Below are 27,041 nucleotides of genomic sequence, written 5' to 3' on the forward strand. Positions count from 1 at the left end.
AGGAAACTTGATTAAAATGATCTTTAAGGGTGTGTAGAAATAATGGAATTTCTTGATTGTCAATCATTAGAATTCAATTTAATAGACAATGTTGCTAATAAATTCTATAGGTAAAGTTGTCCCAAGGAGTGGGGACATTACAACTCTCGTCTCAAATAGCAGATGAATGACATTCAATGGTTTTGGAGACTCGATCACACAGATGGACACATGTTTGAGGCACTATGATAACTCTACCATTGATGTAATGTAAATGATCATCCGATGACGATCATTGTGATGTAATTATGTACAATGGACAGTGTATATCTATAATGATCTTGATGTAGTTATTTATCACGCATTTTGATAGATGAATGACACGTAGGTCAACATCTTAGATAATGCAATGTAGTTACATGTTGTTATGATAACTAAATTGTTAATCTTGATTATGGTTAATGGAAATGTTTTTTTTTTTAACTTTTCAAACTAGGGTTTTGCTCTTATATTTTTCGCATTTCTAGCAATTGTATGATGTGGCAATTGCTGAGTAGGACATGGTTCTTATACACTGCTACCCTTATCACTACCATCAGAGAACAATTCATATTCCACTACTTAATTGCAAGAACTTGCCGCCTAGATGAAATATTCTACAATCTCCTTCCATTTTTTTATTTTGTCACCTCAAATTCAACAGCCCTAAAATTTATTGATTAAATCTTCTAATCCACCCATTGAACATGCAAAAGCTCAAGATTTTCTTCCCTCAAAGGGCTTATTTTACAACAAACTTCTTTTTCATTCCAATCAACCTCTACAAGCAATCAAATAAGACAAGGAACTTGATATTGATACCATTTGAGTCTAATGTGAAAAGAGTGTGCAAATTGATTATAATTTGAAAGAATGGAACACACCTTTTTTTACCTATATTTGTTTGTGAACGGAAACACATGACTTCAATCATGGAAGACATTGAATTCCTCTAGCTTTCAACAAACAACTGTCGACTTGCAATTGCTTTCAAATGCCCAAGTCATAACTCAAGACGTCTCATATATGTGGTACAACTTGTTCTGAAGAACAACTGTGATGAATTACATGATCATCCATGTCTGTATTGGAGTAGTCATTGATCTCCAATTCGAGATTCTCCATCTCATATAAGGAAAGACCTTTGCGTAATTAAATATCATGAAACAAGTGTATTGTAGTTTTGAAATTAATATAAAAATGCAAACAAATTGTCACTTCAAAGTGCATTTTCATTGCTGCATAGATAGTGCCATTGATCGAGTGGTCATGTGATGGAATGTCACATGGCCATGAGTCACGCAAGTTGAGGGGGTGGGGATGAGAGGTTTCGGTCAAGCACCAACACGAAGGAAACAATTGACACCAATTGACTATCCAATCGACAAAATAACTGTATAATAGAATTTATTAAAAGTTTAGAAATTATAAAACTGTTATATTGTAATTTTAATTTAATATTAAATAATAATAAAATGTCCATCCAGTCTCCTGGATAGATGCTTCCCATGAAGTCAGGTCCCAGGTTCTCGCTCCTCTGCTCTAAGGGCCCGTTTGGTGAGCGGAATAGGAATACGTATTCCAAAAATTGTGAATTTTTTGTTTGGATGCACCAAAACGGGATTGGAATACGAAGCAAAAATGGAATACGTATTCCATTTTTGGTCCAAAAATGGGGTTTTGCAATTCCACCAAAATAGGTGGTATTGGAATACGTATTCCTATTCCATTTTTTTAAATTTTAGAAAACATAAATTTTTGGGTCTGCGAATTCCCATCAAATATTCGCTGAACCAAACGGAAAACAGGAATACATTCTATTGCAGAATACGTATTCCGCTCACCAAACAGACCCTAAAGAAAAAGAAATAAAAAAGGCCAGCCTACCCTAATGGAACAATTTTTAACTCCACCTGCACATTCACCGTTTCGAATCTTCCTAATTTTTTTTTTCAAAATAAGTTATGTTTTGGTTTTTCGTGGAAACGATGCTCCTCCCAAAGGACCCAATTCGCAGCCTTAGAGGGGCAGAAAAATGGGTGAGCAAAAATTGGAGCAGGCAGGGGTTTTAATCACATATCATTCAATGCCCTACTTGATCGAATCCTTGGACCGCAAATTCACAACATTTAAGTTGTTTGAGGCTCCTGATCGAGAAGAGTTTTTGAGAGAGCACTCTCAATCTATCAGAGGCGTGGTATGCGGCATGAAGGACGGGATTAATGCAGAAATGATCGATGCTCTTCCTTGTTTGGAGATTGTGGGCACTACCAGCGTCGGATTGGATAGGGTGGATTTGGCCAAGTGCAAGCACCGCAACATTGCAGTCGTTAACACTCCCGATGTGTTGACTGATGAAGTCGCGGATTTGGCCATCGCTCTTATGCTTGATACACTTCGCCACGTTTCTGCTTCTGATCGCTATGTCCGGCAGGGCCTCTGGCAGAGTAAGGGAGACTACAAGTTAACTCACAAGGTAAAGTTTTAGAGATATGATCTCAGTGATATGTTTTGTGTAAATTTATAGTTATCATATCGGCAAATTTGTCATGGTTAGAAAAGTCCATATATTATTATATTGCACTCAAATTTTAGGGCGAAAAAGACAATAGATAAACTCGCCCTAAGATCAGCAGATACAAAATGTCCATATTTGGGCATTTTTACCTACACATGAATATAATGACGGATATTACCCACCTTGCATTGCAGAGCCCGTTCTATAGTCAACTCTCTGTAAACAAAATCATAGAAGAAAAACGATTGCCGATGGGATTCGAACTGTGAAATAGAGTTATCCCTCGGTCTAGGGTAAATCTAAAAGAACTCTGCCACCAATGAAGGATTCTTCCTATATATTTTCTCTCCTCCAGAAGCTTCGATTGTCCATTGTCAACAGATACCTGACTTTACTACTCGTGAAAGAGAATATATAGTTTTGGAAATTGTTAGGTTTTTTTTTTCAAAGAGCTTCTATGAGTTTCAGAAGCTTTTATGAGCTTCTTGGTAAATGCATTATAGAGATCTGTTCCAGCTAATGTTGAGAAGGAAGAGTTGAAATATTAAGGATGTGACCAACTAAATATCACATAGGGTAAAGCAATTGACAGCTTTTGCATTGTCAATGTGGCTTCAAAATGCATCCAGAGGGAGGTCTTGAAATAACAAAATGTTCTTAGCTTGAATGCCAATCATTCTTGTACAGTCCATGGTTGTATTGTTAAATTGGACCCGTGGACCGTACTTTTTAGACTTCTCAGATCACTTTGTGAGGCAATTATATTTTTCTTTAGGAAGGTATACTTGATAAGTACTCTCGAAAAAGAACAAATTATCCCAAAAGGATTAAAAGTCCAAGAACGAGAACCTACTAAGGAGAAAACAGATTACACTATGAATAGGCAAGATATGGATAAGCACAGAGGAAACCTAAGGCCTTTAAACCTTGGAGAGAATCTCTTGTTTTGAATATATATATGAATTTAAGGTAGCGAATGAAAGACATTATATTAACGCCATAGGTAACAAAAACAGTCAGTGGAACCCAAAAGGCAAGCAGGTAATACAAGTCGAGTTATTCAATCACACGGGATTTACTTGCAAGTATTCAATATTCAGCAAAAACATTGTTCTGTTTTGTGCGGTGCGAGTTATATTATATTCTCTATTAAGTTGTCAATTTCTTACCGAAGTATGATTTTCATATACTATTTCAGTCCAGGCCTGTTGATTCATTTCTGAGTAACGTTCATGCTTTCATAAAACCACGAGTACTCTGAGTCTTGAGGTTCTGCCCAAGCTTGATATTAACTACTTATGCTTTTTTTTTAAAGATGGAATAATCTGTTTATGATTATTACCTACTTTATGAGTAGAGGGTGTCCTTAATTCTTCATTGTTATTTAGCATTGGCTATTTTATAATGGCAGTGCTATCCTTTAGCTGTTAGAATTGATCACTTACCTAATATCACCAGTAATATTGTTCGAATGAAACTACCTGAATGTTTCACCTCCGTATGCATTGGAAGATAGCACAAGGGTGAGACATCTAGGAAACAAAATGATTGATTTTCTGTTTTGTACTTCTTTACTTCTGTTGATTAGGCATATACTATCAAAGATGGTTTGGTCTATAAAGATTAGCAGTAAATGGAAGGTCTTAGATTTGTCTCTAATTGATACATAAAAGTAAAGTTCCAGAATGTACCAGAGTTAGCCAGACAAAACACCAGATGTTGCTTAAGGGAAGTGTTGATAAGTCATGCCTGGACGAAAGATGTGCTTATCCAATATAGACCAGTAACAAATGAAGGATTCTTGATTTATATCGTAATGAATCCATGAAAACTCAACAATTTTATAGCCCAAAAATAACTATGGAGCTCAAATTGAATACACTAACAATGTTGATGGATGCTTAATGGTGCTCTTAAGTTGCCATCTATGTGGAACTGCCAATATTTCATCGACCTTTAGAAATAAGCCATGTATATATATTATATAACTTAAACTCCTATTATGATTGTATTTTTAGCTTGGAGAAGCTTGTGTGAGGTTTAATGGAAGTTAACGTGTTGGTTTGTTTACAGCTAAAGATTAGATTATCAGTTATGTTGTTTACGTTGATTTTTCTTTGATGTAATGAGGAATAGACGGGGATGATATTTCTTGCAAGGGAGGTCAAATTTCCCATCACGAATAAAACCAGCCATCAGGATTGTGCCATGCAACAGGTGCAGTCGAATAACTGCCCAAACAAACGTAGTATTTGAAGGAAGAAAGTTTAAGTTAATATGAATGAATTAATTACAAACATGAATGTACGTGTTCTAAGCAACTGTGCTTGTGGTCTTGTGTTCTTTGATAAGAACAATTTAATTAGAAACATTTTCCAAGGGACTGTGTTTGTGTTATGTTCTTTGAATTTTGCATTTAACACACTAATTTTGTATAATGATGCATTGGAACAATGGTTTTGATAGATAAAATAGGCTGAGATGGTGTAAACCCAATCGTTTCTCAAATGGATGTAAAAGCACACATAATTTTGTAGGATCCGTTAACTTGTTAATTTTGCTCTCATTTGTATTCTAAGTCATCTTGCTAATTTTAAATCAATGTTGAAATACTTACTCCCTGTTATTGTTTTTGCAGCTAAGTGGAAAGCGTGTTGGATTAGTTGGACTTGGACGTATTGGTTCAGCTATAGCTAAGAGAGCAGTAGCTTTTGGCTGCAGCATTGCCTACTTCTCTAGGTCTAAAAAAGCTGATGTAACTTTCATGTACCATTCAAATGTTACAGACCTTGCAGCTAGCAGTGACATTCTTGTTTTGGCATGCTCTTTAACAAAAGATACTCATCACATCATCAACAATTCTGTTCTTGATGCATTGGGGACAAAAGGCACACTTGTGAATATAGGCCGGGGAGCCCTTGTCGATGAGAAGGAATTGGTGAAGGCTCTAATGGAAGGTCGGATTCAAGGTGCTGGTCTAGATGTTTTTGAGAATGAACCTCATGTTCCACAAGAACTATATAGCTTAGAAAATGTCGTTTTGGTGCCGCATATAGGAACTGCAACCTGGGAAACGAGGAAGGGAATGGCAGATCTTATTGTTGGGAATCTGGAAGCACACTTCTCGAAAAAGCCTTTGCTCACCCCTGTACCCTAGAATATTTTCTGAATCACTGCTCTCGTAATCTATAACTAATGAAAACCAATTTATGATGTTATGATTCATTGTCCATGGCACATGATTTGGTGCTCATTTATGTGTCGACTGGTCTATATAATAGAAAAGTGATGCAATTGGCTGCTTTGATAGTATACCCACCGTTGTGCACTCACTCTAGCATTTTAAAATTCAACTTCCAATTTTTTTAAATTATTTGAAGACTCGTCTTATCTTGAATTCATGTCTTACATCAGGTTATCTGCATATCCTCACTGTCATAATTTGTTACTAGGTAAGCAACATATCGTACTTCTCTCCTTTGAACAGAATTTCACGCTCTCGTGTCTCTCGAGTCAAAATCCAATTTTCTTGCCCCTCCTCTCCCCTTCACTTCTAAGAACCTTAACTTGCCTCGAACAGTAAATTGACGTTGTCAGTTTTGATTGGAAAATGGAGACGACAGGGCACAATCTTAACCATTAGCATGCATGAAAGAGCACTTATAGATTAACTAAAATCCTTAAAATAGGTTCTCAATTGATCAACTTATTGCTTGCAACATAACTTTAGGGGTTTTTATAATATAAATATTTCTAGAATACTACTATTGAATCAATTTGGAGGTGTCCTTTTGATGGATTTAGAAATGTGTTTTTAACATCTAAGTAGACATTTCAAGTACAATTAAATTTGCTCTATTATATGTAAATGTGTTTTAAGTATTATTATTCTTAAAAATAGATATTCCAAGTTCATATACATGTCCAAGTTCATAGGTTTCAATTAAATAGTGGTAGAGGGTATATTAATGAGTATACTAGTCTATTATTCAAAACTACCTTGTTTTAGTAGGCAAGACAACGATTACATATAATACCATCCTTCTTAACATGGAGCTAAAATATAAACTTTGAACAATGTATTGTTTCCTTCATTAGACCTCCTTCATTTGCGAATCATTCATATTAGTTGATGAAATTAATTGTGTATGTTCACCTCTCTTTTACTTCTGCAAAACTCTAATTGTAGTTCAATGCCATCCTCTTAATAAGTGCACTAAGTTGGGGCACCAAAAGGAAATCTTAAGGTGTCTTTTTTAATTTTGAAATTAGCAAAGTTTGATCTTAGATGAGAAAATGAAGATATTACACTCAAATTTCAAAAATGCAATAAAGAAAAGAGATGTATTTCTTTGAATATACTTTTTAAACTATTTATTTTTTCAAAAGTGGTGGAAGTTGAGGAGATCAAAAAGAGGGAGCACACATAGGTGTCATGTATCTATTGAAAAAACATAACACAACATCTAGTGTGTTCCTTCTCAAATGTTAACTTTTATTTAGCATTGCAACTATCATTTTGGTGAGAAATTAAATAACATGATGTAGTTATTTGTCAATTTATAATCTAAATTTTTAATGAAATATGACTAATTTATGAATAGTAATCAAAGGAGTCTTATTTTTTAAAATATTTTTTTTTTTAGAGAATTTGCCCACACACCAACAAAAGAAATTAAAGACAAAAACCTTAACACACTCAAAAACATGATTTTTTTTTTACATGGTTGGATGACTAAAAGAAAGTTTAATCAAATTCTAGTATTGTTATTTTGTTTCATTAGAACATGTGGAAATCTAATGAACAATATGAAAAAACATGTGATGTTTTGTATTTTTTCAAAAAGCACATCTTTGGACATGAAATGGGCATCCATACATTTGGGCTAGATGCCCAAGGAAAATCCAATTGAAAGTCTTAGAATTCCCCAGAATTCCCCAACATAGATCATAACATGCACACATTATAATGTGCTTGAGTTATTTAAACGAATTTTCATAATATTATTGTTTTATGAAATTGCATAGACACATTTCGAATTTGTTATGATGTGTGCGTGTTATTGTCTACATGTGATCGACACACACTCTCTTCTTCTATATCTCTCTCTTATTTTCTTTCTCATTCTCTAAATCACTACAACTCTTTCCCAACCCCTCCAAACTCTCTAGGTTTCTCCCTGTCTACCCTCTTTATTTCTCATTGTGCACCTCTCTATCCTCTACCTCTCCTAGTTCTCTCTCCATGTCTAGGTCTCCCATCTCTCTCTTTGTGTCTGCGTGTGGCAATACCTTGCAATACCTAAACAAGGAACTAAATATTTTTAATTTTAATTCGCTATCTAGCCACTACCCAATATTGTTTTTTAAAATAATTGTTATACAATATCTTTTAGGCCCATTTGGCCTGTCACATAGACCCACGAAATCAGGGCGCCGGTTCCTCTCCCTTCGGAAAAAAAGGCAACCCTAACCTGATGGAACAGTTTTTAACTCCACCTGCAAATTCACCGTTCGAATTTTCTGATTATTTTTATTTTTTATTTTTTAAATTTTGTTTTGTTCTGTTCCGTTTTGGTTGCTTCATGGAAGCCCTGCTCCTCCAATGTACCCAATTAGCGGCCTTTAAGGGGAAGGGGAAATGGGCGAGCAAAAATTGAAGCAGGCAGGGGTTCTAATCACATATCATTCGATGCCCTACTTGATCGAATCCCTGGACCGCAAATTCACGACATTTAAGCTGTTTGAAGCTCCTGATCGAGAATCATTTCTGAAAGAACACTCTCAATCTATAAAAGGCGTGGTATGCGGCAGAAAGGACGGGATTAACGCAGAAATGATCGATGATCTTCCTTGTTTGGAGATTGTGGCCACCAGCAGCGTCGGATTGGATAGGGTGGATTTGACCAAGTGCAGGCAACGCAATATTACAGTCGTCTACACTCCCGATGTCTTGACTGATGAAGTCGCAGATTTGGCCATCGCTCTTATGCTCGATACCCTTCGCCACATTTCTGCTTCTGATCGCTATGTTCGCCAGGGCCTCTGGCAGAGTAGGGGGGACTACAAGTTAACTTCCAAGGTAAAGTTTTACAGATCTGATCTCAGTTATATGTTCTGTGTAAATCTATACTTATCACATCGGCAAATTGTTATGCCTTAGCAAAGCCCGTGTATTATTATATCGCACCCAACTGTAAACACTAACCCTGTAGATTTTAGGGCCAAAAAGACAATAGATAAACTTATTCTAAAATCAGCAGGTACAAAATGCCTTTATTTGGGCATTTTAGCCTACGCATGACTGTAATGACAGATATTGAATACCTTGCATTGCAGAGCCCTCTGTATAGTCATCTCTACATCAATAAAAATATAGAACTAAAACGAATCCTGATGAGATTTGAACGGTGAAATACAGTAACACCTCAGTCTAGGGTAAATCTTAAACAACTCTGCCACCACTGAAGGATTCTTCCTATATATTTTCGTTCCCCCAGAAGGTTCGATTGGACATGTTCATTGTCAGCAGATACTAATTTTACTACTCGTAAAAAAGAATAAATAGTTTTGGAAATTGTTATGTTTATTTTTCGAAAGAGCTTCTATGAATTCCAGAAGCTTCTATTAGCTTCTAGGTAAATGCATTATAAAGGCGTGTTCCAGCTTACTCTTGCGACGGAAGAGGAGGATTTGCAAGTATATGACCAAATAAATATCACAAAGCGTATAAGTGGGAAACTCCAAAGGAAAATTATCAAGCAATTGATAACTTTTGCAGTGTCATGTTGCTTCAAAATGCATCAAAACGGAATTTTTGAAATAACAAAATGTTCTTAGCTTGGAGAACTAACGTCAACCATTCTTACACAGTCCATGATGACATTGTTTATTGAACTTGTGTACTGCACTTATTAGACTTCTCAGATCACTTTGTAAGGCACTTCTATTTTCCTTGAGGAAGGTACGCTTGATAAGTATCTCTAGAGAAGGAATAAATAATCCCAAAAAGATTTGAAGTCCAAGAACGAGGACCCACCAAGGAGAGAAACAGAGGATTTGAATACAGAAAGCCATAGGTAACAAAAACAGTCAGTGAAACCCAAAAGTCAAGCAGGCAATATATGTCGAGTTATTCAAACCAGCAGGATTTACTTGCAAGTTAATTCAATATTCAACAAAAACGTTGCTGTTCTTTTTGTGTGCGAGTTATATTATATTTTCTTTTAAGTTCTCATTTTCACAATACTATTTCTCTCCAGGTTTGTTGATTCATTTCCGAGTAAGGTTTTCATGCTTTCATAAAACCATGAGTACTGTGAGTCTTGGGGTTCTGCCCAAGCTTGCTATAAATTACTTTTGCTTATTAAAAAAATGGAATAATCTATTTATGATTATTGCCTACTTTCTGTGTATAGTGCGTCCCTAGTTCTTCATTGTATTTAGCATTGGCTATTTTTACAATGTTTGTGCTATCATCCTTTAGCTGTTAGAATTGACCAATTACCTAATATCACCAGACATATGATTCGAAAGAAATTACCAGAATGTTTGACCTGCCTATGCATTGGAAGATAACACAAGCATGAGACATCTCGGTAACGAGATGATTGATATTATGTTTGTACTTTTTTATCTGCGCTGGTAATAAGTCATATATGGATCAAAGATGTTGTTGATCTTGTAAGGATTAGCAGCAAATGAAAGCTCCTAGATTTGTGTTTTAGTTGGTACATGAAAGCTCGAAAATGTATCAGAGTTAGGCCAGACAAAGCACCAGACATTGCTTAAGGGAAGTGTTGGTAAGTCATGCCTGGACCAAAAATGTGCCGGTCCAATAAAGATTTCTAACTCAGATGATAGAAAACTCTAGTAACGAATGAACGATTCTTGATTTATCCAATCCATCAAAAGTTGAAATTCAACAATTTTATAGAAAGCTCTTATTATATACACTAGCAATGTTGGCGGATGCCTAATGATGCTCCTGAGTTGTCATCTATGGAGAACTGCTCATGTTGCATTTACCTTGCTTAGAACCAAGCCATGTATATATATCATATAACTTAATCTCCTATTATGATTGTATATATAGCTTGGAGAAGCTTATGTAAGGTTTAATGCAAGTTGACAATGTGTTGGCTTGTTCACAGCTAAAGATTAGATTATCATCACTTATGTTGTTTAAGTTCGCTTTTCTTTAACGTAATAAGGAAGACAGAGGAGGCTAGTATTTCTTGCAAGGGAGCCCAAATCTCCTATCATGAAGAAAGCCGACTGTCAGGTTTATGCCGTGCAAAAGGTGCAGTCGAATAACTCCCCTAACAAGACGAGTATGTGTAAAGGAGAAAATTTAAGTTAATATGAATGTATTAATTACAAACATGAATGTACATAATACAAACATGTTTCAAGCAACTGTGTTTGCAGTCTGGTGTTCCTTGATATGAACAAATTAATTAGGAACATTCTCCAAGGGACTGTGTTTGTGTTATGTTCTTTGAATTTTGCATTTAACACACTAATTTTGTATCATGATGCATTATAATAATGCTTTTGATGGACAAAATAGGCTGAAATGGTGTAAACCCTGTCGTTTCTGAAATGGATGTAAAAGCAAACATTAATTTCTAGGATCAGTTCACTTACTAACTTTGCTTTCATTTGGAGTCTAAGTCACCTTGCTTATTTTAAATCAATGTTGAAATACATATTTCCTGTTGAAATACTTACTTCCTGTTATTGTTTATGCAGCTAAGTGGAAAGCGTGTTGGAATAGTTGGACTCGGACGTATTGGTTCAGCTATAGCTAAGAGAGCAGAAGCTTTTGGCTGCAGCATTGCCTACTACTCCAGGTCAAAAAAAACTGATGTACCTTTCATGTACCATTCAAATGTTATAGACCTTGCAGCTAGCAGTGACATTCTTGTTTTGGCATGCTCTTTAACAAACGATACTCATCACATCATCAACAAGTTTGTTCTTGATGCATTGGGAACAAAAGGCACACTTGTGAATATAGGTCGGGGCGCCCTTGTAGATGAGAAAGAATTGGTGAAGGCTCTAATGGAAGGTCGGATTCAAGGTGCTGGTCTAGATGTTTTTGAGAATGAACCTCATGTTCCACAAGAACTATATAGCTTAGAAAATGTGGTTTTGGTACCGCATGTAGGAAGTGCAACCTGGGAAACAAGGAAGGGAATGGCAGATCTTATTATTGGGAATCTGGAGGCCCACTTCTTGACAAAACCTTTGCTCACCCCTGTACCCCTATGAAAATTTTCTGAATCACTGTTCAATCTATCACTTATAAAAAATAATTTATGAAATGCTGATTCATTACCCATGGCATATGATTTGATGGACATTTATGTGTCGACTAGTATATATAATAGAAAAGAAATTGTTGTTGGCCTCTACGCTGAAGGAGATCATATAGTTGGTAGACAAAATACATATGCTTGATAGTTCTCAAATCAGTTTGCACTCACTCGATCATTTTAATCTACTGAGTTCAACTGACTCATTTTACCTTGATTTCATGTCTTACATTAGATTATCTGCATATTCTCACTGTCATCTCTGCCACTAGGATAGCACCATATCATGCTTCTCTCCTTTAAACAGAATTGTTGACTCTCAGTTTGTCCTTCTGACATGTCATTGAGTAGGTGACAGTGTTGTTTAGTGACTTTTCAACTTTGTTGCATATTCCTTGTTGTGTTGACACTTAAGGCATTTGTGCAATGTTGCGACATGTTAATAAGTAATGGTAAATTGGAAATTGGTGAAGTGATAAAATATTGTACAATTTCGGTAATCATGTTATATGGATGATATTTCACCACGTAGCCTTCATTATGCTGTGGATTTCAATGGATATTACAGTTATGTTTGGGACAATATGTGATTGTGCAAAACAATGGAAAATGAATTAGTTTGTTGTTTCATTGAACTCTAAAAAAATTAAGCAGCCACCATGATGACTTTTGTTAGCAGATTCAGGAAGAGCTTGTACAAGGTATTTTGTGGGTTTCAGCTATGTTTGCTTTCAGTGAACAATACATCATATGGTGGGCTTTTTTGGTTGATTTTTCTTGCAGATTATTCAGGTACTATTGTTGCCCAGATATTCTTTTCTTTACTGATTATTAATGGGTAAAGTGTTTAATCTATGCTATTTTTATTCTAACCTTAGACTTGCATCAGTTTTGTGTTTTGGAAGCAAAAGATTGCAAAGATCCCAATTATTACTATTAAAATTCAGTCCAATTATTTTTTGTGAATTGATGAAGTTGTAAATGCTCGTAGAGATCTTGGTGAAACAGTTGAAAAGTGTGATGTAGTAACAAAAGTAATTCAAGTTTTATTACCCAAGCTTAAAACTAAAATATATGCTCTAGAAGGAAAACTATTGTAGCATGACACTACGTAAATTACAAGGCATAGTCACAACCTAGGAGATGATGGTTGGTAGTAATCCTTCAACCTCCAAAGAAACCACTTTCAAAGCATAAAAGAAGGAAGATAGTGAGTCTGAATTATCAAATGCATTTGATGCTTTAATTGTAAGAAAACTCAAATGATTTAATTGTGGCAAAGCAAGACGTTTACATTGAACAAAATGACGAGGATGGCAAATTTGAAAAGTTTTCTAAGAGAAAATCTTGGATTCCTAACAAAAAGTTCAATAGGAAGAAGTGTCTCTTATATGAAGAAGAAACATATAATTTAGCTTGTGAAGGTGGTGAAACTTTGTTCATGGCAAAGATTGAATCTGAAATTAAAAATGCTCCTAGTATACCTAAAATAACTTCTCATTCTGATAACAAAGAAGAGCTTCTTGGTGCTCTTCAATAAATTAAAAGGCCCAACAAACTTGTAGCCACTCATGAAAGTCGAAATCAAGTTGTACAAGTTGAAATAGATACATCGAACTATGTATTTTTTTAATAAGTACTAGGCCAAAGCCTTTATTATTTTTTATTTGTTTATTATTGAGTAAGATTTATTATTATTATGTGTTAAGCTCGAGTAGATTTGAACCCAATATCTCTCCGATGAGAGGCTCACAATTTACCATTGTGTTGTAGGCTCTTGCCTTACATCAACCTATGTTATTAAAACTCAGAAAACAATAATAGCAGATAAAGAATGACAATCTCATAAGTTACAAGATCAGATTGGTACTTCAACCAGTCAACAAAATAAGAACATGATTCATGAAGAGTCAGATAAAGCTGCAAGTTCAAAGAAGGTTTTATAATCTGCAGTTGAAAATCATTCCTAGTCTTCTTTTAAATACAATTTGTTTTGTGGTTATTGCTTCTATTGTCATATGTTTGGACTAGGGTATAATTTATTGGCTAATTTTAGAATTTTTTGGTTAGTAATTTGACTAATAATTTAAGATTTGATACAACTTAAATCGTCATAGTTTTATAAAATTCAGTTCTAGAATATTTAAAATCGCTCAATAATTTATTTTATTGAAAAATTTAAACTCAAATATTCGCCACAATATTTGTTACATGAATAGATTTGAGTTACCTAAATATAATATATTATTAGAGAAATTAAATTGAACTGACCAATAATTATCATAATTATTAGTTAATTTAAGGATATATCACCAATATTTATTATTCACTATTGATTTAAAGTATATGTAACGATTCTTATAACATTCCACAAGGTAAAAAAATGTTCAATTTTGATTTGTAATATTCCATGGTGATTAATGAACTTCCTATTATTATTGAGATTTGTCAATATTTTATACAAAAAAAAATTATGATTCAAATATAATTGCCAATATTAATCATATTTAGAATAAAAAATTGAGAGTTTCGCCAATATAAATAATTTTGTTTCTTCAAAATAATGAAAGATTCACCAATATTTTATATCTTTTTTTGAAGGCAATTTTCTTAAAGTTTACCCTGGTTTGGACATAAAATAAGTTTTTGTATGTTTTTTATGGCTAAAACATCTAGTTTTGGTGACAGACAAGTGTATGATTTTCCTATAATAGTAAGATGTCAAAAATGTTTTTTCTATGGACATACTTCTTATCAATATAAGTCAAGTCATGGTATCACTCAAATATGGAAGCCCAAACTTGTGCCTAGCTCAAAGAAGTTGTTGGTTCAAATAGCTTTATGTATAAATAAAGTTGCAACATAGATAGTTGATAATAGTTGCTTGCATTGTATGACCAAAGATAAAAGAAAGTTTCATAATCTACAAGACATTGATGGTGGTTTTGTGAGGTTTGGTGATAATTCAAGTGCTTACATAAAAGGTTCATTTTCTATTCATTTAAATAATGAAACTCCTATTGATGATGTTTATTACATTGAGGGACTAAAACACAATCTCTTAAGTATTAGTCAAATTTGTGATAGTGGTTACCATGTTGTTTTTCATTCCAAAGGTTGTGAAATAACAAATAAAACATGAAAGACAATTGCTATTGGTTTAAGGACTAGTGGAAACCTTTATAACTTACTTGCTTCAATAAAGATAAAAGTAGGGCAAGTCTATCTTATGAGTCAAGTAGAAGAAAAGTGGTTGTGACGTAAACGTCTTGGACACATAAACTTTGACAATTTGGTTTGCATAAGCAAGAACCAAAATGTTAGAGGACTACCAATTCTCAGTAGCATTTAAATATTGTTTGCAAGGAATGTTTAAAAGGTAAACAAACTAAAGTATCTTTTAAGTCTAAAGAACATACTACTACCAAACCTTTGAAACTTGTACATATAGACTTATGTGGACCAACAAGGACATAGTCAGTAAATAATGTGAATATTTCATGTTGTTTGTTGATGATTACATGAATGGTTTGGGTTACCTTTCTTAAACATAAATTTGAAGCTTTTGAAAGTTCTAAAATTTCCAAAAAAATGGTAGAGCAAGAATATGATCTCAAATTGAAATGTCTTAGATTTGATAAAGGTCGTGAGTTTACCGCACAAGATTCTCTTGAACATTGTGAAAAATATGGAAAAAAGAGACAATATGTTGCTACTCGAATGCCTCAACAAAATGGGGTAGTCAAAAGGAAGAATAGATCTATGAAATAAATGGTGTATGCAATGCTTAATGAGGCAAAACTACCTAATAGGTAGTGGAAAGAAGTTCATACAATTGTCTACATTTTAAATTGGATACTAATCAGGGAAAAAACTTCTTTTACACCTTATGAACTTTGGCATGGTAGAGATGCTTCAATTAAACATTTTAAAATCTTTGGTTGTAAATGCTTTATTAAAAGGGACGATGATAATCTTGGTAGCTTTCAATCTAAATTTGATGAAGGATTTTTTTTAGGCCATCCCACACATAGCAAAGCTTATAAGTGTTACAACCTCAAACTTCATAAGACAATTAAATCAATGCATGTATTTTTTTATGAAAATATGCTACTTGATGATGGTCATGTGCAGGATGTTCAAGAAGAACCCAATTTGGAAATTGGACAAGCTTCTCAAATTTTTGCTCCTAAATATTTTTGTCTTTGATTAAAAAACAACATACATTCTTTAGGAGAGTGCCTCGAGCCCTAAATTGGACATTTTTCTTAAAACACCCTCTCAGATTATTACCAAGAGGCATTTTGAAACTTTATTGGGGAAAGAATTTTGTGGAAGAAATTTACTCTTGATGCTGATTGACAATTTGCACATAAATTGATCTGTGTCAATAAATAATCGTTGACCTATAACTTTTATAATTGAAATTATTGGTCTAATGTCAAGTATTATCAAATACTAGTTAGTTAGTTAGTGAAGGCATTTATATTATGGAGAGCCTTTATAGAATATTTCAAGCCAAGTATTATTAAGAATTTGAACTAGCAATTCATAATAGATTTTTATAGTAAACAAGTTTTAGTATGAATAATAATTATTTTTGTTTGGAAATATTATCTTATTAACTATAGAGGAAACTCTAGTTAATAATACTGAGACGAGTGACCCCTGGAAGTTCCAGTGCTTCATCTTTATCTTTGTGAGCATCACCTAGATGCATCGAGTACTAAGTGTTCCATTTATTCTCATGAGAGAGGGGTTTGTGTGAACCACTAATCATGAAACATGGGTCAATAAGTTTGACTCAAATATCAATATAAGTAGTTTAAAAAAATGGATACAAGGACTAATGATTAAAGTGTTTACTAGGAATCCAATTTATAGTAAGGTGTTATATTCTTCAAATAATTTATGGACATATATATAGCCCGCACAATACACAATTTCAAAGTTGAATATTCTTTAAAAAAAGAAGAAAATGGATCCCTGCAAATTTTAAATTAAACATGAATGATTGTATATCATCCTAAACTATATGCATTTTAATTTCTTTTCTTTCTATCACATCCCAAATTTTTTTGAGGACTCAATCATAGGTTTAAGTAGAACATGTAATGCCCCGCCTAGAGATCCTTGGAAACAAGGATAAACATATAGTAATATTTTGAAATAATAATTTAAGCATCAATACAAGCATAAAAAAATCATAAGATCACAACAAAAGACTTAACTAACCAACCAACCAAAGATCCCCAAGTGTTTATCACTTACAAACGTGTTCATATACATCTACGTGAACTAATCAAACAAGGTTAATTCCTTTAATCCTATTAGCATAATAATCGATATTCGTTTTAAATCCCAAACACAAGTTCCTAAATGGTTAAGCCATACATGTTCATTTACCAGGCTAAAGTGCAACAATGATGAGACGACACTACATTTGCATCCCAAATGTCCAATAGGTGAACAGTTAAGGGTCGGGGAACTATATCTCCCAAAAGGGTATCCAAAACACCAAACCGCATCCTTAGAGCAAGTCAGGCAGTACTCACTATTTGAGATTTTAGGTTTCAAGATAGTTATTGTATGATAGAACTCCAAGAGCTAGGTGGTAAAATTTTGCACTATGGGAAACCCTTACATTGCACGAAACCTTTCACCAATTTCATACGATAAAACTTTGTATAGGAGGTGATATGTCACTAAGGTTATATGATGGAACTTTAAGAGACATGCATTAAATCTCAGCATTGCATATGATGAATTGCTTCATCGTACAATTGTTGACCCTTTGTCGCTTAGTTCCAAAAACAAGAATAATAAACTAACTTAGAAGATAAAAAGGGATAGAACCTCCACACTGGGGAGTACCATATTCACGAAAGTCAAGGAGTGAACACTGTTGAAGTTGATTAAAAATCAACCCCACAGCTCCCAAGATTCACCTGCATGCAAACACCTATCATAGAAAGAGAGAAGCAAAAGCTATGGAGGCTGAAATTGTCAGATCCATAGATGATACATTCTTGATGAGCAAAAAAGAGATTGCTATAATCAAAAGTGAATGAATATTTACAATGAGAGATCATCCTTATAAAGGAGATTGAAACCCTAAAAAGGTCTAACCTAGGTTGCATAATAATAATTAATAAAAGAATTAATTATTACATGCCTAAAGTTTAGCTTAAGCTTGAACTAGAGTTAATTAGAAAATATCTAATTACTCTAACACCCCCCCCTTAAGATAAACTTAGGGAGTAGCTAAAAACCTAGAAACTATTACTGAAAATAGAAATGGGTCCTAGCAACAAGGGTTGATGAAGTACCCAAGCACAACCAAATCTCTAAAAAGAGGAGAAATAGAGAAAACCACATGGGAAAAACCCAACTCCAAAAAGAGATGGAAAACATGCTAAAAGAAACTAGTGAAGGATTGAATAAGCCTCCAAACTAGGGAATGTCCCAGAAGATAGGAACAAGAGATTATCATGAAGAACATCACTGAAGCATCTAGAAGCTACAAAGCTCTATCGAAAAGTAATTGTTGATCTGAAGAACCTCCATTGAAACAAAACCTAACTAGGTAGAAAAGACTGTAATCTACATCGAATCAGGAGGCACACAAAGGCAAACAACTGAATAATATAGATGGTACGAAACACCAAAGCCTGTAGAGCTAATCAATCGAACCAAGGAAGCATGAGAAAAAATAGAAGAACCCCCCTAATACAAACAAGGGTGAGGTGACAGACAACTGGAAAAGTGGGCCAAAAGAACTATATGTCAAGGAACCACGATCAAGATGCACAAAAGAGTACATATGTGTGTATTGAGGTGATCAAACTTAGACATGTCATGAGGCTAATGTCACGGAAGGGACACTCACTGGATAAATGAAGATGGCAAACAAAGGCAAAACATCAACCTTCCATGGCTCTTTATTACAGTAGTGCATGTACAATAAGACATAAGACATGATGAATCCCAAGAATACAATAATCTGCATGAGTGTTTTGAGATGACACTGCTCGGATCAGAAGGCAAAACAAGGCAAACAACTGAAATGAAAATACAAATGCAATATGGCACTTTATCTCAGTGTGTTTGCAAGAATGCATACAAATGGTGTCTAAATAGACTAGAAGAGACATAAGACTAATATAGAAGATAGTACAAGTTATGACAAATCATCTAAAGCAACGAGATCGATTCACAGACTTGAAACAACCAAGATATCTACCAAAATGTAGAAATGCATAAGACTAAATAGAATGTTCCTAAAACAAAATCTGAAAAAACAACCAACATCACTGGAAAGAGCTAGGAAAGACCTTTCCAACGATATAAAGAATTCCCAAACTGGAGATCGAATGCTCAAGATATGTCTCCCAGAGTGCAAACTAAACTCTTGACTTTGATAGTAGAAAAAGCTATCAAAAAAGCATCAAAACTGAAAACTAACTATACCACTATGACAGGCTCAGAACCAGCTTTTCGATGATATCTCATTTGCAAAAACTGGAGTCCATATGCCTGAGATATGAGCAAAAACATGAAGGTAGGTCCAAATAGAGGTTGAGGAGGTGATAGGAAGTGGTGATGCAATGTTGATGTGGTGCTAACGTCAGCAAGTGACGAGCCCAAATTTGATGGTCAAATGATCGTCGAGGCAAAAAAAGCTTGAAGAATGACCCCTACCAGGAAAAAAATCCAACCATCGAAAACATGTCAAAAAACCAAGGGTCGGTGCCCAATTAAAAACTGGTGGCCAAATTTGATGCCACATGTTTAAAGCCAAACTACCTCAGAAAACAAAGTTCCCACCACTGACATGGATTCTCGGGATGAGGACGGTGCACAAGAAGATCTATTGCAGGCCCAAAAAACATTCTTGTTTAAAGGCCAAAAACGTGGTCAATGGGTCAAAAGTGATAACCCAAGACTATCTTTGCCGAAGGAAGAAACTAAAAAATTTCTTGGAGGTCAAAAAAGACCATTACATATGCCCCTTCGCCATAAATAGATGTTGCTGAAGGAAATATAGAGCGCCAAGGTGCAGGAGGATCATTGCCCAAGGCGAAAATAGGAGTCTTCAAACCAAATGCATGGTATGATTGCACCCAAACAGAACATCTAATGCACATCCACTTGCCCTCGTAGGGCTCATCAAAAGATTCATAAAACAACAGTTCGAAATCTGAAAACCAGGACATTCAGTGGTGCAATTGCACACAATATAGCCAAGAACGGAGGATTAAAAAACATAGAACTCAGGCCCACGTGGGCAGTATTCTCCCTCCATTAATTTCCCAATCTACATGTTTAAAAAAAGGTCACAAGCTGTCGTATAAGCCAAGGAAAGGAAGTGGATGCTAAAGATTTGGCCCACGCGGATGAAAAAACCACAACTCCCAAATATCGACGCCTCCAAGCACACGTCAACAGCAAGATTGGCGTAGGGACCCCAAAATTTATGCTGAAAAATCCTCCAAACAAAATCACTGGAGATAATCACTCCATCCAAGATTGTGATCTTCAATCTGCAAGTGACTCCACATTCAGAGTTCCTCGGGCCTACTTGGAGTTCCGCGGGCCAATAATTTTGGCTCTCAAATGATTGCATAAATCAAGACGCGGTCAAAGAAAAAAAACATGCCCCAAACCATGTAATCTCAGAAATTGCCTTCGGACCCCCAGTCAGAGAAAAAATTGCACAAAAAACATGATGTCCACCCGCATACTAAGCGTTCCAAAAAAAAACAATGCAGGCCCAATCAAATCCATGGAAGGTGCTCCCATACAAAAGAGACAAATTGGTATTTTTGATGCGTGGATTTCAAAAAAGGCACGCCATAAGATGACATCATTTGAGGGGACGACTTGCACCAATATCCACCAAGCATTAAAAAATAGAAACATTGCCTTTCTAAGCAGAGAAATGCCACACGCAGACATGGCAGATAAAATCGCCAAATTAGGATGGCACCACGCTAACCTTGGAGATTCTGACTCCCAATGGAGGAGGTAGAATGGAGGCACAATGCCCAAAGAATTCCTAATTTCAAACAAAATAAGTGGATCCCATAAAGCATAGTATGGGCGGCTCAAAGAACTGGTGCAATCACTAGTGCATGGAAGGACGTACAATACCCATGCTTTTCCTTTAAAAAAAAAACAAAACTTCTTCCCTTCTTTCAAATAACAATGCTCTCTTTTTAATTTAGGGTAGGCATAAAAAAATCCCATGCATGTTTACAAAAGAAAAATGTGTAAAAGAACCTTTAAAAAAAACTCTGCCTCAATTTGCATGTCCAAGTCAAAATGGCTTAGTTGCAAAAAAAATTTGCCTCAAATTTCAACAGCGTCCAAACTAAATGTATTTTATATGGAAAGGGGGTTTTCGAGTGCTCTGAGCTCAAGGGTGATGTCCGTTGTTGCTCAGAGTGCCTTGAAAATCAGTGACCCCACAGATTCAATAAAACAAAATGTTGAAAGCTCAGATCTGAAAACCGATGCCAAATCTCTTAAGAATAGAACAGGGGCATGAAGATTTGGAGCTCTGATACCATGTTGAAATTGATGAAAGATCAACCCCACAGCTCCCAAGAATCACCTGCATGCAAACACTTGTAACAGAAAGAGATAAGCAAAAGCTATGGAGGTTGAAATTGCCAGATCCATAGATGAGACATTCTTGATGAGCAAAAAAGATATTGTTATAATCAAAAGTGAATGAATGTTTACAATGAGAGATCATCCTTATAAACGAGATCAAAACCCTAAAATGGTCTAACCTAGGTTGCATAATAATAATTAATAAAACAATTAATTATTATATGCCAAAAGTTTAGCTTAAGCAAACTAGAGTTAATTAGAAATTATCTAATTACTCTAACAAACACTTGATGTATCAATATGGATAATAACACTAATCATACTAATTAAAGTGCATTACTACTTTGAGCCATGATGTACTACATAGTAAAACAAAATGCACCAAGTACAACATATGCATCAAGAATACATAAATCACAAGTGAATCATAACCATCAAAATAATATAGTTATGAACATCTAACGTGTTACTATGCCAATACCATTTCTAGTCTATAGAAATGATAATAAGACATCAAGATAAGGAGATCCATCAAGTAACCCATAGGGTACACCATAACATAACATAACATGATATCCAAAGCATCAAAATTAAAGCATAAACCACAAGAAATATACTTTGGATAACCAAAGTGTCAATGTGAACATCCAACTTCGGCCTCAAACTGGAAACATACTGGATCTATGAACATTAGCCCTAGTAGTGGTATACGTAGCTACGCTTCCCAACCATGTGATACCCTCTGACCCACACTTGTCATGTTGATGGAGATAGTGACAACCATAATTGCATAAGACAATTTCACCCATGGCTTACACACACCAATCAAAGTATGATACCAACATCTATATGATCATGAAGACAATGCAATACATCTGGGTCACTGGTCAGACCCAGTATATGATAACTATGTAGGGACTCTAGTGGAGTGTATCCACTTGGCTTTGGGAAGCTCGAGTTAGTATGGTATCACAACTCAACTCCCTTGGGAGGCTAAATGCTAGTGTGGTAACTCAACTCCAACAAGAGGCCTCAAACTAACTTCTGTAGAGGACTAGCGACCGTACAAGCACCACATCCTCAAACTAGCTCTCTCGAGATGCTCAATAACCATACATGTGTTCTCTTATCTTATCATTTAGTTGTATGATCCTATTTATTAATTTCAATTATGATGTAGGAGCATCTTGAGTTACCTTGTAATCCTGCACTTTTTTGTTCATTATGCCAGTTATTGCCAAGTTCTAGTTGCTACTGAGTTCCAATGTGTGTCAAGTTATCCAGTGCGTGCCGAGTTATCTAGTATTCGCCGAGTGTTCCTTCATGTGCTGAGTGAGCCTGTTATTTGTTAATACTTAGTTCTTTCTCTAATCGAGTTGTTTGTATTTTGGTTCTTAGTGGGAGCCAACTTGCGTATTTAATTTTGATTGTGAATTTAATGATAGGATCTTGTTTAGGGATGAGTGTTGACCATTTTGGGGTCAACCTTCCTTTCATGTAATGATCTAAAATCTTATGTAAATCATTTTGGCAAGTATAAATAGAGTGCTTAGGCTTAAGTTAAAGGTAGAAATTAGAGGGTTTTGAAAGTGGAATGCATATGTGTCTAGAAACGCGAATTTGAAGTTGGATCATGAATCTTGAATGCATTTTGTATCTAGTCATAACCTAGAAGGCCTTACAACTAGGCATGTATGGTGATTACTTGATGAATCAATAAAGTTTTTTGTTCTCTCTCTCCATGGGGTTGTTCTCTATTGTGTTTACTCTACAAGGTGGTTTGGACAGCTAGGTGTGCCCTTGGCCCTAGTTATTTTGTCCCTCCTTGCACTAGGTGGTATCAGAGCTTGAGGTTCGATCATGTAGAACCCTGATTCAAATTTGGTTGTAGGGTTGTAGATATGAGGATTTGACCTATAACTTGTAGAGGGTTACGATCATGTAGGGACTTGATTTGTAAAGATGGTTCGAGGTAGAGGAAACATTGACAATGCCATATTGGATACATTGAGACAAATTGTAGCCAAATTAGATGCTGTGGAGACAACCCATAGAAGACGAGCACATCTTGATGATGTGAGTGATGATGAAGTAGTAGCACCAAACCCTAGTTTGGAACCTGAAGAAGATCAATATGAGGCAAGGTTGTGGAGAGTATTATCTAGGGAGAATTCAAAGCCTGTTGTAGAATTTGTTCCTTATGATTGAAAATTGGAGACCAATGTTGTGTTAGATTGGATCTCTGATATGGAGAAGTTCTTTGAGTATGAAAATACTCCTGATAATAGGAAGGTGAAAATTGCAGTTACTAGGTTGAAAGGTCATGTTTCACTATGGTGGGAGCATTTGCAAATTGATAGAAAAAGGCAAGGAAAGGAGAAAATCAGAACTCGGGTGAAAATGGTGAACAAGGTAAAGAAAAAATTCCTCCTTGTTGATTACCAGGTTAGCTTGTTGAGAAAGATGCAAAATTTGAGACAAAGAACATGATTGTGAAGGAGTATACTGAGGAATTCTATCGATTGGACATTAGATATGGAGACGTGGATGATGATGTTGAGAAGATTGCTAGATATCTAAATAGATTGAGATTTGGAATTCAAGATGAAATAATTTTTGTGAAATTGGAAAGTGTGGAAGAAGCATACCAATATGCCTTGAAAGTTGAGGAGATATTGACAAAGAAGTGTGAACAAAGACAAAGAGGCAGAGGTAGATCTTATGGAGAAGGTGACAGATCTGATAGTTTTGTGTTAGATAAAGAAAAATTTGAATGGAAAAGTGACGATAAAAACAAGATTGAATGGAAAGGAGGTAATTCTTACCAAGGATGCATTGCTTCTTAGCAAGGAAGAGGTAATTCTTATTTTAGAGGTGGTTTTCATGGTAGTTGTTTTAGATGTAGTAAAGAGGGACATAGATCCTTTAAATGTAGGTCTTCTAAAAGTGGGCAAAGTAACAGAAATGTTGTGATTCAAGGAGACATTGAGGGTTCACCAAGTGGACCTAAGGATGGAGAAAATATGATGGTGAGAAGAATCTTATGTAATAAGGGAAGTGATGAGGAACCTATCCTAAAAGGAAGTCTTTTCAAAACCAAATGTAAGATGGATGGAAAATTTTGCAAGGACATCATTGATAGTGGAAGTTCAACAAATTTAGCATTGGAAGAGTTGGTTAAAAAGTTGCAGTTGTAGAGGCTGAAGCATCCTAAACCCTATCATATTTCATGGATCAAGGATGAGCATAAGATATTGGTAAATGAGCAATGTATTTTGAAGTTCAAGATTGGACATTACTTTGATGAAGTTCTATGTGATATTATGCCTATGGATTGTTGTTGTATTTTGTTGGGTAGACCTTGGCAATATGATAGATATGCTATATATGATGGAAGATTGAATCAATATACTCTTTGGGTGAATAGGATAAAACAAACACTATTGCCTTTGATTGAAAGTCCAGATGAGGTTAATTGTACTACTGTGAAAATTTGCATGGTCAATGGAAAACAATTTGAAAAAGAAATGAAAAGGAACCAACTTTGTTTTGCTATGATTTCCAGAGGATTGAGTTTTGGTAGTAATGAATGAGCAATAGAAGCTAGTAATGACCGAGTGACAGTAAAAACTAGTAGAGGCTGAATACTGACAGAAATTGAATTTTTTTTGAATGCGTATAAAGAGATTGTTATAGAGGATATACTTGATGGTTTACCTCTAGTAAGGAGTATAAGTCATTGTATGGATCTGATTCATGGATCTAGTTTTCCAAATAAAACACCATATAGATTAACACCTACAGAGAATGAAGAACTTAACACACAAGTGCATGAGTTGTTGTAGAAATGTTTGATCAGAGAAAGTTTGAGTCCATGTGTTGTACCTATTGTATTGGCAACTAAAAATAATGGAAAATGGAGAATGTGTATTGATTCCAGAGCTATTAACAAGATCATAGTGAAATATAGGTTTCCTATGCTGAGGATGGATGACATAATGGATTGTTTAAGTGGAGCAAAGTATTTTACCAAGATTTAATAGTGGCTATCATCGAATCAGAATAAGAGAAGGTGATGAATGGAAGACTGCTTTCAAGACAAAATATGGTTTGTATGAATGGTTGGTTATGCCTTTTGGTTTGATTAATGCACCTAGTACTTTTATGAGATTAATGAATGAAGCTTTGAATTTTTTTTGGGTAAGTTTGTGATTGTTTATTTGGATGATATTTTGATATTCAGTAAGACTAATGAAGAACATTTTGAACATGTTAGACAAGTATTGTAGAGATTGAAAGAGGAAAAGTTGATGATTAATTTGAAAAAGTGTTCTTTTATGCAAGAGGAGATTGTGTATTTGGAATTTGTTATTTCAACTAATGGTTTGAAGATGGATCCTAAGAAAGTAAAAGCAATTTTGGAGTGGCCTACACTTGAGAATGTGGGTGAGGTAAGATCATTTCATGGTTTGGCTAGTTTTTACAAGAAGTTTATAAGGAATTTCAGTTTGTTTGTAATGCTATGATTGAGATAATGAGAGGAGATAAAAATGAATTCAAGTGGACACATGGAGCTAATAACAATTTTGAGACTTTGAAACAAAAGCTTGTTGAGTTACTTGTATTGGCTTTGCTTGATTTCAATAAGGTATTTCAAGTTGAATGTGATGTAAGTGGTAGTGCAATAGGAGATATATTAAGTCAAGAAGGTAAACATGTTGCTTTCTTTAGTGAGAAGTTGAATGATGCTAAAAGGAAGTATTTTGTGTATGATAAAGAGATTTATGCTATTGTTCAAACCTTAAAGAAGTGGAGACATTATTTGATTCCTAAGGAGTTTGTGTTATATATCGATCATAAAGCCTTACAGTACTTGGGAAGTCAACATAAATTAAATAAGAGACATTTGAAGTGGGTTAAATACTTGCAGAGTTTCACATTTGTGATTAAGCATAAAAGTGGAGTCACTAACCAAGTTGTTGATGCATTGAGCAGAAGACATTCTTTGTTGACTGAGATGAAGGTTGAAGTTTTTGGTTTTGATGAAATGAAAGAGTTGTATGATACTATCTTGATTTTTTTGAGGTGTGGAGAGAGTGCATAGCACCAAATCTAACAGATCACATAAGTAAGTATGATGAATATTTCATTCAAGAAGGTATGTTGTTTAAAAGAATTCAGTTGTGTATCCCTAGAAGTTCTATGAGGTTAAATTTGATTAAGGAAAAACATAATGGTGGATTGGCTGGACATTTTGGAATTGATAAGATATTGAGTTTGCTAAAAGAGAAGTATTATTGGCTACAAATGTATAAGGATGTTCAAAAATTTGTAAAAAGTTATGGAGTTTGTCAAGTTGCAAAGTGAGTAAGTTAGAATACTTGTTTCTATACACCTATTACTGTTCCTGAGAAACCTTGGAGTGATATTAGTATGGATTTTGTTCTTCGATTGCTTAAAATAATGAAGGGGTATGATTTTATATTTGTTGTTGTGGATAGATTTTCTAAGATGGCTCATTTCATACCATGTAAGAAGACATAAGATGTTGAGCATGTTGCTAATAT

The 27,041-nt window shown here is 34.9% G+C and overlaps 2 protein-coding genes across 2 annotated transcripts; both read left to right on the forward strand.

Annotated features, from left to right (window-relative positions):
* Window positions 1–1,945: 1,945 nt before the first annotated feature.
* Window positions 1,946–5,848, forward strand: LOC149531258 (glyoxylate/hydroxypyruvate/pyruvate reductase 2KGR-like). The gene is made up of 2 exons (XM_089808514.1): window positions 1,946–2,494; window positions 5,175–5,848. Exons 1-2 carry the CDS (start codon window positions 2,054–2,056, stop codon window positions 5,691–5,693), a joined length of 960 nt encoding a protein of 319 aa, XP_089664640.1. The 5' UTR covers window positions 1,946–2,053; the 3' UTR covers window positions 5,694–5,848.
* Window positions 5,849–8,022: 2,174 nt separating this feature from the next.
* LOC149531259 (glyoxylate/hydroxypyruvate/pyruvate reductase 2KGR-like) lies at window positions 8,023–11,887 on the forward strand. The gene is made up of 2 exons (XM_089808515.1): window positions 8,023–8,618; window positions 11,291–11,887. The coding sequence occupies exons 1-2, from the start codon at window positions 8,178–8,180 to the stop codon at window positions 11,810–11,812; spliced, it is 963 nt and encodes a 320-aa protein (XP_089664641.1). The 5' UTR covers window positions 8,023–8,177; the 3' UTR covers window positions 11,813–11,887.
* Window positions 11,888–27,041: the final 15,154 nt, after the last annotated feature.

Source organism: Cupressus sempervirens, chromosome 11 (genome assembly GCF_028749045.1).
Source record: "Cupressus sempervirens isolate cs-2001-9-10 chromosome 11, ASM2874904v1, whole genome shotgun sequence".
In the NCBI taxonomy this organism is placed as follows: Eukaryota; Viridiplantae; Streptophyta; class Pinopsida; order Cupressales; family Cupressaceae; genus Cupressus; species Cupressus sempervirens.